General features: G+C 47.6%; 1 protein-coding gene across 4 annotated transcripts; it reads right to left on the bottom strand.

The window, feature by feature from the left end:
* Nucleotides 1-1450: 1450 nt before the first annotated feature.
* Nucleotides 1451-12927, bottom strand: FKBP1B (FKBP prolyl isomerase 1B). Of its 4 annotated transcripts, none has more exons than XM_082427525.1 (4): nt 12906-12927; nt 7738-7785; nt 3129-3241; nt 1451-2059 (listed from the first exon to the last, which is right to left on the bottom strand). In XM_082427525.1, the coding sequence occupies exons 3-4, from the start codon at nt 3237-3239 to the stop codon at nt 1931-1933; spliced, it is 240 nt and encodes a 79-aa protein (XP_082283651.1). In that variant the 5' UTR covers nt 3240-3241; nt 7738-7785; nt 12906-12927; the 3' UTR covers nt 1451-1930. The 4 variants fall into 4 exon arrangements, with proteins under 4 accessions (XP_082283651.1, XP_082283649.1, XP_082283648.1 ...); XM_082427523.1 differs by lacking the exon at nt 12906-12927 and adding an exon at nt 11333-11536 and having other exon boundaries at nt 1451-2104; XM_082427522.1 differs by lacking the exon at nt 12906-12927 and adding an exon at nt 11333-11519.
* Nucleotides 12928-12946: the final 19 nt, after the last annotated feature.

Consider the following 12946-nt stretch of genomic DNA (forward strand, 5'->3'; position numbering starts at 1 on the left):
TGATTAAAAGCAAAGCAGTCCCTTTCTCATTTCATTTCCTGCATCTTAAAGCACTGCATCTTCATTAACTCCTCAGTCCTCAGCAGGGGAATACAGCCAGGACTTCTTGGAGACAAAAGGGATACATAAAATAATCAAGATGTTGTGTCCCCACATCACATGTATCATCGTGTGACGTGTTATCAGTGAGTCTATGAAGGAAACTAACGGTACCTGTTACCTGCCCCTCCCTCAGTCTTGAAACAATTCCAAGACATCGCTGACCGAATAACTGACTATGGCCAAGAGCTTTTCTCACCCATGCCAACTAAAAGAAAAATCTCTTAGCTACATTGCCACAGGCTCCCCTGACGTACACTAACGCATATCAATAAGCAGGCTGGTTGTAAAACCTAACTGGAAAGTCCTGTAAGTTACAGTAAATGTAGATGAAAATAAGAAGCATATGTGGAAACAAGTTCAAAATCATACATTCTTCTCAGAAGTAATTCCCCACTGTAATGTTAGAGCAAATCTAGATGAAAATAAGCACACATTTATTTTCAAAAGTAACTTCCTAATGTGAGTTAGTGTGTGGCTCTGAGACCTAACACACCCTCATTTCTTTAGGTGCACAAAATGTACTTTTCCATCTTTTCCAAGAAGGGAGCTCATCCCTCTTATTCTAAGTCCAAATGTAGATTTCATGATTGATCACCTAAAGTGTTCACATCCCACATTTGATTGCTAAACTGTGGGTTTTGAGCACAATGTATTCCTTTAGTTACTCAGAGGGGAATTCTGAGCCTGTGAGGTGAGTGGCAAGTCATAACCTACCTTGTGGGGCTGCTTAGAGGATTGGTGGTAATTTTATTTTAAAATTAGAAAAAATTAAAAATAGAACAAGGCCCAGCAAGTACAATAGGTACGTCGGAGCTACAGGTATCCCCTGCTTTTCAAAAGTTCGCTTCACGGTAATTCACTTTTAGGAAAGACCTACAGGAGTACCTGTTTTTGCTGCACGAAAGAAATCCAGAAAGGATTTTTGCTTTTATGAAAAAAGGAGAAAAGCAAAAATAGCGTTCAGAGCGATTATAGAGGCAGTATGAACCCTGAGCGGTGAAAGTGACACCACCAAGCTCCTTTCCCGAGAACTATACTCAGCATCTCGGCATCAAGCTGTCATAGCTTTGAACTGTGTCTGTGAGCATCTGTGCTTTTTATCTCGATTTATTTCATGCATCTGTAAGCAAGATGTGCCCTCAGGTAATTGCTTCTTCCCTTTATACCATTTTAGCTTACAAAAGGCTTCATAGGAATGCTCTACTCTCTACTTTCAGATAGTGGGGGAAACCTGTACTGTATTTATTATCACTCTCCTGGCTACTTCTCCTTTCCACTCTTTTCCCAAGGGCAACTGACTTACGTGGTCCTTAAAGCACTTTCTACCTTCAATAAGGATGGACAGGAATTTGTCAAGCACAGAGCCTTTATTTTTCATATCATTTCCAAAAAGGACATCGTTTAAGTCAGCAGAATTTCCGAGAGAGAAAGTGACAGCAAAGGCAACTGGCTCAAGTCCCTCTGTGTACACCATGTACATTTCATGTCTGAGCACCTTGTGTGTCTGGCTTAAGTAAAGGTAAGGCAGTGTAGATTGTGCGAACAAGAAATCTGTTCTGTGATCAGGAATGGCTACTACATGCATCACGCAAAATGCACAACCTGAAACATTTCAATCTGCAATTGAAGTTTCCTCAAGCAAAGATGCGCGTGAACAATGACGGAACACATACAGAGCAACTTGGGCAGAGAGAATGGACAATGCGTTGGGGCAGTGAGGTTAGCGCACTGATCAAGAGCCCCAAGCGGGAGGAGCCGTCCCAGTGGCAGAGCAGGCTAGGAGGGTGAGCAGCAGCCATCTCCAGCCACCTTCAGTTCCTTCCTGCCTTCACTCTAAGTTGAGCAGCTCCACGTCAAAGATGAGGGTGGCATTGGGAGGGATGACACCGGGGTGGCCCGTGGCTCCATACGCCACATCAGGGGTGCAGGTCAGCTTCGCCCTCTGCCCCAAGCTCATCTAGCAGGGATGGGGGCAGATGGGGAGAGGAGAAAGAGGACCCAGCTTGATTTAAAAGAAAAAAGTAAGATAACTATGGCATTTTCCCAAACCATCCTCATGGTAACTCTGAAGATCTGAGATGAGTTTTATACGTGGCACATTGAAGTGATGCTAAGAGTTGTAACAAATGCAGATTGTGCCTCAGACTAACAAGAGACTTGACTGCGGGAAAATAACTTCTACAAAGTAGTCTCAAATTCATTCATCCAACAAACACTGCTGCTTATTCAATTACCATATGGCCCAACACTTCTATTTGTTCATAATTTTTCCTTCTTCTTCCAAAGAAGCCTAAAGAGGTGTATAAAGAGCACATGTACATGTACATGCTCAAGTAGGTGATAGAAGCAGTTCATTAGAGAGATTTAGAGATTAGAGGCCACAGCAAGGAGCATCACATGACTTCATAGAGCAAAGAAGAAGAGCTTGAACCAGGGCTCATCACAGCAGTCCTCAAGCACTTGTCTGGCATTAGTGGGATAACTGGTGAAATCTGAATAATCAATTTTAAAATTTTGAATAACCAACTCAAAAATTTGAATAGATTGGTTACTAGTATCGTATCAATGTCAATGTCCTGGTTTTCATCACTGTACTATGGTTATGTAAAACATTAACATTTGGGGAAGCTGGGTAAAGAGTATATGGGAACTGTACTTTACCTGCAATGTTTTTGCAAGTCTGAAATTGGGTTTTTTTTTTTAAGTTAAAAAAAAAAAATCACCTTGGCCTACCCCACCCCAACTCTTCTGCTGCCTCAGTCCCAAACAGCTGGTAGCTCACAGGCTTGCTCAGAACTAGCTGGGGAGATGTGCTTGGGATGAGAGCCCCCAGTGACAGAAAGGAGTCATGCTGGCAACTAAAAGGGTGGGGACACAAAGCCAGAACTGAAACTAGGTGGCATCGCCATGCCCTGACAGTGGAGTCAAAGCAGTAGTGGTCTGTGATAGGGTGAGGGAGGAGGGCAGAGTGCCGAGCCCAGACCCCCAGCTCCTCAAATCCCCCTTAACAAGGATCCTCATCCTACCTGGGCTGCGCCCTCTTCGAAACCCTTGATGACTTCCTGTTTGCCAATTCTGAACTTGAAAGGTTTGTTTCTGTCTCTGGATGAATCGAATTTCTTCCCATTTTGGAGCATTCCTGTGAAAGCAAGGATAGGGTGGAAAAGAACTGTGGTCATGAGCTAACTCCCAGTTCAGGTTCAACATGTCTAAAATGGAATTCCTATTCTGTACAAACCTTCTGTCTTTCAGTCTTCCCCATCCGTCCTGTTGGCCAAGCGAGAAACCTGGATGCTTCCACATACAGCCTATCACTAAGTCCTACATATCTTTGGAGTCCAGCTCTTTTCTCCATTTCTATTACCACCACCCTGTGTCCTCATCAAGCCACCATCATATCTCACCTGTGTACAGGAACCAACTCTAACTGGTCTTTTTGCTCTGTTCTTACTCCTCCATTCCATTCTCCATACTGTACCCAGAATGATTTTTTTTTTTTTTAAACACATACCTGATCCTATTACTCCCTTGCTTAAAATACTTCAGTAACTCCCCAGAGGCAGAATCCAAATGCCTACATTGTATCCAGGCACTTTAAGATCTAGCTACTGTCTGCCTGATAACCTTCTCTCTGCCCTCCCCTTCCTTCCCTTCCCTGCCCTATTCAGGTCTCAAGTACTTCTGCACATTGCAACTTTTATCATGGAGCTGCCTCAACCTGAAGGTCTGTTTTCCCAGGCATTTCATCCTCAGGCTGAGTCCGCACCTGATCTGCCCAAGGTTCCCCCAACATGCAAAACCCAAAGGTCATATCATCCTTTAGTACAATGAACTGTAACTGTAAAGTGACCCAGCCAGGGACCTCCCTGGTGGTCCAATGGTCAAGAATCCACCTTCCAATGCAGGGGACACGGGTTCGATCCCTGGTTGGGGAACTAAGATCCCACATGCCGCGAGGCAACTAACCCCATGCACCACAACAAGAGAGCCCGCGTGCCGCAACTACAGAGCCCGTGCACTCTGGAGCCTGCGTGCCACAACTAGAGAGCCCATGAGCTGCAACTACTGAGCCTGCGTGCTCTAGAGCCTGTGCGTACCACAACTAGAGAGAAGCCTGTGTGCCGCAATGAAAGATCCCGCGTGCCGCAACTAAGACCGGACACAACCAAAAATAAATAAGTAAATAAAATTTTTTTTAAAAAGTGACCCAGCCAGTCAGTGGTGGCCTCCAGACCTCATACAAAAGAGATATGTGAACCCAGAACACCCCGAGTGTTGTCTTAGCAGTTTGGAGCATCTCTCAGCCTCCAGCTGCAAATACCTTGTCATCCCTGATGTACATGTGTTGTCTCAGTCCAGCTGCCTAAGACCCAAGAGCTGCTTTTCTATTTTCTGTTCTTACTGGTGTCTCTAGTTCAAAGATCAGACATTCTGTAAATGATGCTATTCCATGACTTCTTGTGGCCCCTGGACCACAACAGAAGGCAATTTGGGACCAGAGAAAGGCCTAGCCTGTAAGTTCAGAGACTGGACTCTGACTTCACTCGGACACTAACTCATTGTGTGAAGTGAGGCAAATTACTTCCTCTCTCATGGCCTCAGATTTGCCATGTGTAACATGAAAGGTCTGGGCCTGCTCAGTGTCTGGGCATCTGTGATTCCACTTCCTAATTTCTACAACATAAATGTATACAAGAGACATTCTTATTTACCTATTTTCTGGGCAGAATAAATTGTGCTCTTGCCCTGGGTACTAAATCAGGCAAAGAAGAAAACTCTATCGCTACACAGAGATGCACACAGATGGATACTTCTGTATCAAATATAGGAGATCAAATACAAACTCATGCATACACACAGGTTGCTAAGATATTCAGAGATGCGCATGCATGCTCACATGCATATATGCATAGACCCTCAGAAGAAAACCCTAATGGCCAGATGCTAGGAAAATATTTAGATACACAGATATAATACAGTCACACAGACACATACTTGTACAATACACATATGGATATGTGCACACACACATTCACACACTCCATTTAAAGACTGATTTGCTCACTCCCCAATTTCTTCAGGTTTCATATGACTTAATCCACTTCAGACCATATACTGTTATCTACTGCTGCAGGTTCATCCAAAACCATGCAGTCCAGAAACAGACCCACAGATACATGGTGACCTGATTTGACAAAGGTGCCACTGAATGCAATGGATAAAGGATGATTTTTTTTTATTAATGTTGCTGGATTGACTGTATATGCATATGGGGGAAAATGAAACGTCAAAGTGAACCTCTATTTCACCCACACATAAAAATCAATTCCAGATGAATCACAGACCTAAATATGAAAGATAAAATAATAAAGCTTCTATAAAATAATAAATAGAAGAACATCTTCATGACCTAGGGATAGACAAAGATTTCTGAACTGTACTAACTATAAAAGAAAAGACTGATATGTAGGACTTCATTAAAATTAAGAATTCTGTTCAAAAGATGCCAATAAAAGAGTAAAAAGGCAAGCCATAGCATGGGAGATGTCTGGAATAGGTGTAACCAACAAAGCACTCATATCCAGGATACAGATGAACGCCTACAAATCAATAAGAAAAAGAGAGACCACCAAATTTTTTTTTTTAAGTGGACAAAATTTGGGTGAACTAACAAGGATATCCAAATGGTCAGGAAGCACATGAAAAGGTACTCAGCTTCATTAATCATCAGGGCTGTGCAAGTCAAAACCGCCAGGGCAGGCCAAAAACAAAACAAAAACCTGACAACACCAAGTGTTGATGAGGATGTAGAACTGGAATGCTCAGACATTGCTGGTATCAGTGGAAACTGGCACAACTACTTTGGAAAGCTGTTTGGCAGGATCTGCTACATCTGAGCATAGGTATAACCCTGTGCCCCGGCAATTCCGCTTCTGCATATATATAGACGACCAGAATGTCTACACGTGTGCACCAAAAAGCATCACAACTCATAATAGCTAAAAACTAACAACAATCTGAATGTTCATCTACTGTAGAAACAATAAATTGCAATATAGCCATACAATGACTTGTACAGGAATAAAAAAGAGCAAACTACTCTGGATAAATCTCACAGATATAAAAAGTGAAAAAAGTGACATAATGAGTGAAATAAGCCAAACACAAAAGAGTACAGACTCTACAATTCCATTTATATGAAGTTCAAAAACAGGTGAAATCAATCCACAGGGACAAAAAGTTAGAATGCTGTTTACCTTTAGGGAGGTGTAATGACTGGGAAGAGGCAAGAGGGAGAGTCCTGGGGGTGCTGGAAATGTCTGTTGATCTGGGGGTGGTTACATAAGTGTGATCACTTTAGAAAAATTTCATCGAGCTGTACATCTTAGAGTTATATTCTCTACTGTATTTATATATAATAAAAGAGTTTACCAAAAAGTCCCATACAGCCTCCTGCTGGGTTTGATGAGACAGTCCCTCCCCAGAGCAGAGCCACTCATGGCTGATGTCAGTGTTTAATGCACATTGCCTCCTGTCTGTATGTATTGTGAAAGGTCTTTGCAAAAGGATGTTGTGGTTTGAGTAACTTGACAAGGACTGGTCTGTCTGCAACATGTAGAACAGATAAATCAATTACACAGGTCAGAGGCCCCAGAAGACTCATGGTAATTAGGCCACATCACCAGGAGATAAAACACAGCTCCAGCCCACTGACGTCAGCGACCGGCAACACAGCTGTTGAGAAATACCCACACTGTCTGCCTAGAATCAACCTGGCACTTCACACTGGCCCAGAGAACTGCTAAAAATGGCCCCATCTGACTATGTCCTAGGAATTAAACTGGCCTTGCTGTCTGCTAAGTGGCCGTCACCAAGTTTGCCACGTTGGGAAGCAGGTCACAAGGCAGAGCACTCAACCCCCGGAACAAACACCTGCTTGTAATCTTCCCGCCAGTGGTCCTCAGGATCTCAGCCCACCTGGCCTTCCAGTGCAGATCACCCAAGAGGGCTCAGCAGAGGCGGGGCCTGCTCTGGCCGCACAGCACCCTGACACAGCCACTGCCACCCGCGCCTCGCACTGCGTCAGAGCCTCCAGTTGACTTCCTGCCCGCCCCCACCCCCCAGCCCAATGAAGGTAGGGATCCTCTGGTCTCATTTTTGTGCCCCTACTGCTCAGCACAGCATCTCACACACAGTAGGTGATCAATAACAGGCTGAATTGAATAGTCTGTTTCTGAAAAAAGAAAGGGAATTCTCAGGGAGCTGACCTCCTCTGCTCTAATAACACTGTAGGATGAAAAGAGAGTCTGCAGGGAGGGTCAGGGCTCTCAGAGCTGTAAGGGGAATTTCCAAGTATCGGACAGCACCAGGAGGGCCAGGGCTCCACCCTGCCTGCAACAGACAGAAGGGGAATGGAGGTGGTATAAGAGGGCAGGGGTTAACCTTGCAAGCCCCCTTTCTCATTCCCTCAAGGCTGGCTGGGAGGAGTTGGGGATAGCTGGTCAGAGGGAGACTTGGCTGCCTTGGGCTCTGGGCCTGGTCTGGGGGAGCTGATACCTCTGGAGAGGAGTATCAGAGGAGAGACCTGCCTGGGGAGGGGCAGGTCTGGATGAGGGCTCAGGGGGTGAAGCCTACCTGTGTAGTGCACCACACACGTCTGGCCCTTCTTGGGGAATGTCCTTCCTGCAAAGAGACATGAGGATAGATGAACGAACAGTGCATTGGAGAAAGTCGCCTGGGACATTTCAGGTGTGATTGTGACCAACAGCTCTGGCCCACATTCTCCTCCATACCATGGAGATGCCCATGGTTCCACTTCTGGCTCTGTGCTTTGTACGAGCCAGATTAGTCACTTTACTTCTCTGGCCTTGATTTGAACTTTATTTCCTTGGGTTCCACAACTCCACTCTCTCCTGGTTCTTTTCCTTTCTTTGATTGCTCTTTTTACTTTCCTTCATCCATTCCACAAACCTTTCTGACAGCCTACTCTCTGCCAGGCCTGGACTAGATTCCAGAGACACAGAGCAATCTATGAACTCACAATGAGGTTAGGGAAACAGACACACAAATAATAGATTATAATGCAGGGTGATGACTGTGCACAAGCATGAATAAACACAATCATTCACAAATATTTACGGAATACCTGCTGTGTGCAAGCCCTGGGCCTAATCTCGGGATACACCAGTGAATTATACAGACAAGATCCCTACTCTTCTGGAGTTTACATTCTAATGGAGGGAGACAAACAATACTCAGATAAACAAGACAATATAGATTGTGGTAAGTTCTCTAAAGAAAATAAACACAATGATAAATTAGAGAGAGATACAGTGGGACAGGCCATTTTAGAATGGGTGGTCCAGGACAGGCTTTCAGGGAAGATAACATTTCAGCTGAGACTCGAAGGATGAGCAATACGCTGGGAAAAGCACTGCAGGAAGAGGGAGCAGCAAGCGCACAAACTGTGAGGCAGAAAAGGATCAGTGCATTTACAAGACAGTAAGGAGCCTAGATGACTGGAAAGAAGGCAAGGAGGTGGAGACAAGTGGGAAAGAGCCAGATCATACAGGGCCTTGCAGAGCTGGATTTAATTCTAAGTGCAACAGGAAGGCACTGGAGGTTTTAAGCAAGAGAATGACATAATCTGAATTAAGATTTTATAAGATCGTTCTGGCTGCTGTGTGTAGGATGGACAGTTAGGCGCCTGTTGCAATAATCCAGACAGAAAATCAATGATGGCTTGAATTAAAGTGGTTGGCAGCAGAGAAGAGAGTAAAATAGATTGGAAATATACTTTGGAATTGGAGCTGACAGGGCATGCTAATGGCGTGGAGATGGGGTCCAGGATGAGAGAGAAGGAGAAAACAACCACGATGCTTGGGTTTTAGGTTTGGGCGACTAGAAGGATGGAGGAGCTGATTCCTGAGATGGGGAAGACTGATGAGGAACAGATTTGTGCAGGTGGCAATCTTAAGATGCCCCTTAGACATGTGAATTTGTACTACAAGTAGACAGATGGAGAGTCTGCACTGGAGGTATAAATTTGAGTGGGATTTAAAGCCTTGTGAGGGCTAAGAGCTGAGCCAACATTTTAGATGGGGGCCCTTGGGAGGGAGCAACTGACTGAGCACCAGGGAAAGTATCAGAGAGGAGATAATGGTTAAACTGGGTCTTAAAAGATGAGTAGTTTACCAAGGAAGTAAGGGAGATAATTTGGGAAGAGTGAACCACATGTTCAAAGGCTTCAAATCGAGCAGTAGTGGGAGCCCGTCTGGTTCCCTGCTGTAATCCTAGGGTCTAGCACACAGTATATGCTCAATAAATATTTGCAGAATGACTGGTGTGTTTAACAACTGGCAGACAGCTCGATAAAGCCGGAGGAAAAGTTGGTGGTGGGGGTAGGTACTGGTAGTAAGAGATGAGGCTCTAGCGTGGAAGGTAACAGGAGGCTGTATCACTGTCTGCCTGGAGAAAAAGGAAGATTAATTAAAACGTTTTATGCCCAGGGAGGGGCATGGTCAAATATGCATTTTAAAGAGTGCTCAGGCTGTGGTGGGGAAAATGGTGGGGGTGAAGTGGGAGGCCAGATGAAAGGCCAGGAGGTGAGAACGGAGGTGGGGAGACCAGTTTAGAGACTGTGCAGAAATCCAGGTGAGACATGATGGTGGCCTGAACTAGGGCAGCGGCTGAGGAGATGGAGCCTTAGAGATATTCAGCAGGAGAACTTGGCAGGATTTGGAGTGGGCTCCTCCAAGGCAGGCATCCCCAGCACTGCAGCGTAGTCGTTGAAATATTAATTGGTACATTGCCCCTCTGGGTTATAGCATGGTAGCTGGCCCTTTTGTGCTTTCTTGACTCAGGGGTTTAGACTGAGCTAAAAGCAGAAGGCCAAAGTTCCTCCAGGCTTTCCCTAAAAATCTGATCCCCCTTCAAGAGAAAATGCCCCTTGTCTAGCCAGGGAGGGAGGATAAGGAGAGAAAACTCTAAAGGCTTCTTTGAACCAGGGAAAGGAGAAGAGGCCTGGAGGCCACTGGCAGAACTCTATGGCAGTGCCCCGGGGGGTAAAAAGGCCTCAGGGAGATGCTTCCTGGGATGCAGCACCATGGTTCCCAGCATGGAAAAAGAAGCCTGTAGCCCATGGGTGATCCAAGGTTGTGGCTGGGACTTCTAGGGACCACTGCTCTTCAATAAGGGTGGCCAGGAACCAAGAGTCCCTCCAATTTCCTGGGGGTGGGGGAGTGTCAAAAATGTCTGACATGCAGTTTGCCTGTCAAATCCTGCAGAAATGTGGGCTCCAGTCTGAATTAAGGTTGGTTTAAGAAATAAAGAAATAGCTACTCCTGGCACATCCAAACTCAATTACAGAAGGGTGATGCCTGTAATGTCTGGCTTGGGAAAGTGACTGGTGCCAATCCTGAGGCAGGAAACAAGGGAACACAGAGGAGTGCTAGGGAGTGGGGAAGACCAGGAGCATGAGTTCTGTTTTGGACTTGCTGACTTTGAGGGATCCGTGGGATGTCCAGACAGAGGCTGAGCAGCAGCTGGATAAATGGGCCACCTGGAACTCAGATTGGAGGCCTGGGCTGGAGGCTTAAGTTTGGAGACCATCGGTTTGCAGCCCATAATGAAAGCCATGGGAGTGTACAGGATGGCCGGAGAGGCTGAGTGGGGCAGGGAGGATAAAGCAAGATACAGAGGCAGTGGAAGAAGCGCTCCTCCATTCCCAGACTGGCTCGGTCCCTACAGCGTCTCAACGCCCAGATCGCAGGGGGCCGCCCAACCAGAGGCCGGGAGGCGGGCGCGTTAGAAGGGGGCTGCCCCGAGCAGAAGAGACCCCACAGCATTTCCTTTCCCCTGTTTCCAGAGCTCACCCAGAAGGGCAGGGAAAGCGGAGCTAAAACACGGCCCTAGGAAATCAGGAGTAGCGGATAACCGAGCGGTTCCAGCCGCGGGCAGCGGCAGCCCGAGGCCCCCGGGGCGGTGGCGGGCCGCAGACCCCAGCCTCCCAGCCGCCGCCTTCGTTCCTCTAGGTGAGCAGGCGCGTAAGGGGATGGCGAAGGATGTGTGCTAGACATCCAACAGTCCCATCTAGGGTCTTCTCCCGCCTCCCCCATCCTAGGCCAGCTCTCCCTGTTCGGCACCCTCCGCGCCACCTCGGAATCGGACCCCCGCCCGCCGGGCTCCGCCCCGAGACCCCTCCTCCTCCCCGTGCTCCGCCACCCGGTACCGTCTCCCGGGGAGATGGTCTCGATCTCCACGCCCATCGCGGTCCCACTGGCCCCGCCTCCGAGGGTCCCCGCTGTTTCCCCGACCCCGGCTCGGCTCCGGCCCTGGCCCGCTGGCGCTCCGGTTCGCCACCCCGCCGCCACTGCAGAGTCGGAGGAGGTGCGGCTGGAGTCGGGACCTGCGCGGGGAGGGGCCACCGGGAAGGGGGCGGCGGGGCGGAGCGGCGCGGAAAGGTGGGGTCGACCGGGGCGGGGCTCGGGGGAAGGGACCCTGACGCGGCTGCTCGGGAGCTTGACCAGGCTATTGCGGGAGGCATGCAGACACTCGTGCATCCACCCACCTATCTATCCATCCATTCATTCATCCATCCGTTCAACACATATTTATCTAGCACCTACTCTGTGTTAAGCTGGGGTGAGGGGGGCCGGTCAACTCGGTCTCACAGACTTGGGGGAGAAGGCCGGCAACTAAACCAACACTTTCATTAACTGCGTTCACTGCCATAGCGTTCAGAGCGTCATGGAAGCACCAGAGAGGTACCCACCCCAGCTAGGCTGTCCGAATCTGCAGGGGCAAGCTGAGGGGTGGGGGCGGGGGGTGGAGGAGAAGCGAGTAATTACTGACTCTGCCCCACTCCCCCAAACCACTGTTCTCCCTCCTGCGTAGTTCTGACCTACGCACAGGTGGACTCCCACCTTTCAAGGCAGAGAACTGTGCCCTGGGGATACCGGCTGAATTAAGACAGAATTGCTGTCCTCGAGGAACTGAATCTGTGATGGGCAGGGACACAAACAGTTACGACGGCGTGGAGTGATTTAAGTTGTGGGATAAATGAATGAATGAATGAGTTCTACCAGACCCTTCACCTCCACCCAAAGGAGACACAAGAATCTGGAAAGGTATTTTTTGGAGAAGGTAACATTTGTTTGAAAAATGAATGGGACTTTCTCTCTCTTTTTCTCATTCTTCATGCATTGTTGCAAAAATTGATATGAAGCTATGATTCTTCCAGCTATGGTGCTGGAAGATAGGCAGGGGGAGAAAAGCCTGAGCAAAGTAGAGTGGGCCCTAGAGGTGTTCTTCTCCCTCTCTCCCAGATGGTCGGGGCAGAATCTTCAGGTTATCAGCATCGCTGAAGGAGGGCTGGCTGTGTGTTCAAGAAACATGATGCTCAACTGTACTGTGAGGGTCGGGATCTGAAATTCCCCATGGGCGGCCCCAAGGCGTGGCCCAGAGTCTCCCAGGGGTATAGCCGGTCTTAAGCCTAGTGACGCACTAGCTTCTTGAACTGTGGTCAGGCACTTTTGGGGTAAGTGTAGAATAACGGTTTGTAATTAGCACAGGTCCCTGGAACGGCTTCAGTATTTTGTGTACGGAAAATAACATTTTTCTGAGGAGATTTTATCTTATTTTAGAGGTCCTCGACTCCTTCCCCCCACAACCCCCGCACCCCTAAAAAGGTTAAGAAGCCGTGCTGACTCTAGGGCTCCCGGACTCCTTCTTAGACTAAGAGAACCGATGAGAAGTGGGGGAAGGCACTACACCTTTCAAGGGAGAAATTGTAGCAGGCTTACCTTCGGTGGCGTTTCACGGGGAATACAACTCCCAGAGGTCC

Source organism: Balaenoptera physalus (assembly GCF_965194825.1).
Source record: "Balaenoptera physalus genome assembly, chromosome: 15".
Classification (NCBI taxonomy): domain Eukaryota; kingdom Metazoa; phylum Chordata; class Mammalia; order Artiodactyla; family Balaenopteridae; genus Balaenoptera; species Balaenoptera physalus.

Coding starts and splice junctions, on each gene's coding strand:
- FKBP1B (XM_082427522.1), bottom strand. CDS start 11,369: ATGGGCGTGGAGATCGAGACCATCTCCCCGGGAGACG. Junction 7,786..11,332: donor GACCATCTCCCCGGGAGACG/GTACCGGGTGGC, acceptor GTCTCTTTGCAG/GAAGGACATTCCCCAAGAAG. Junction 3,242..7,737: donor GTGTGTGGTGCACTACACAG/GTAGGCTTCACC, acceptor TTGCTTTCACAG/GAATGCTCCAAAATGGGAAG.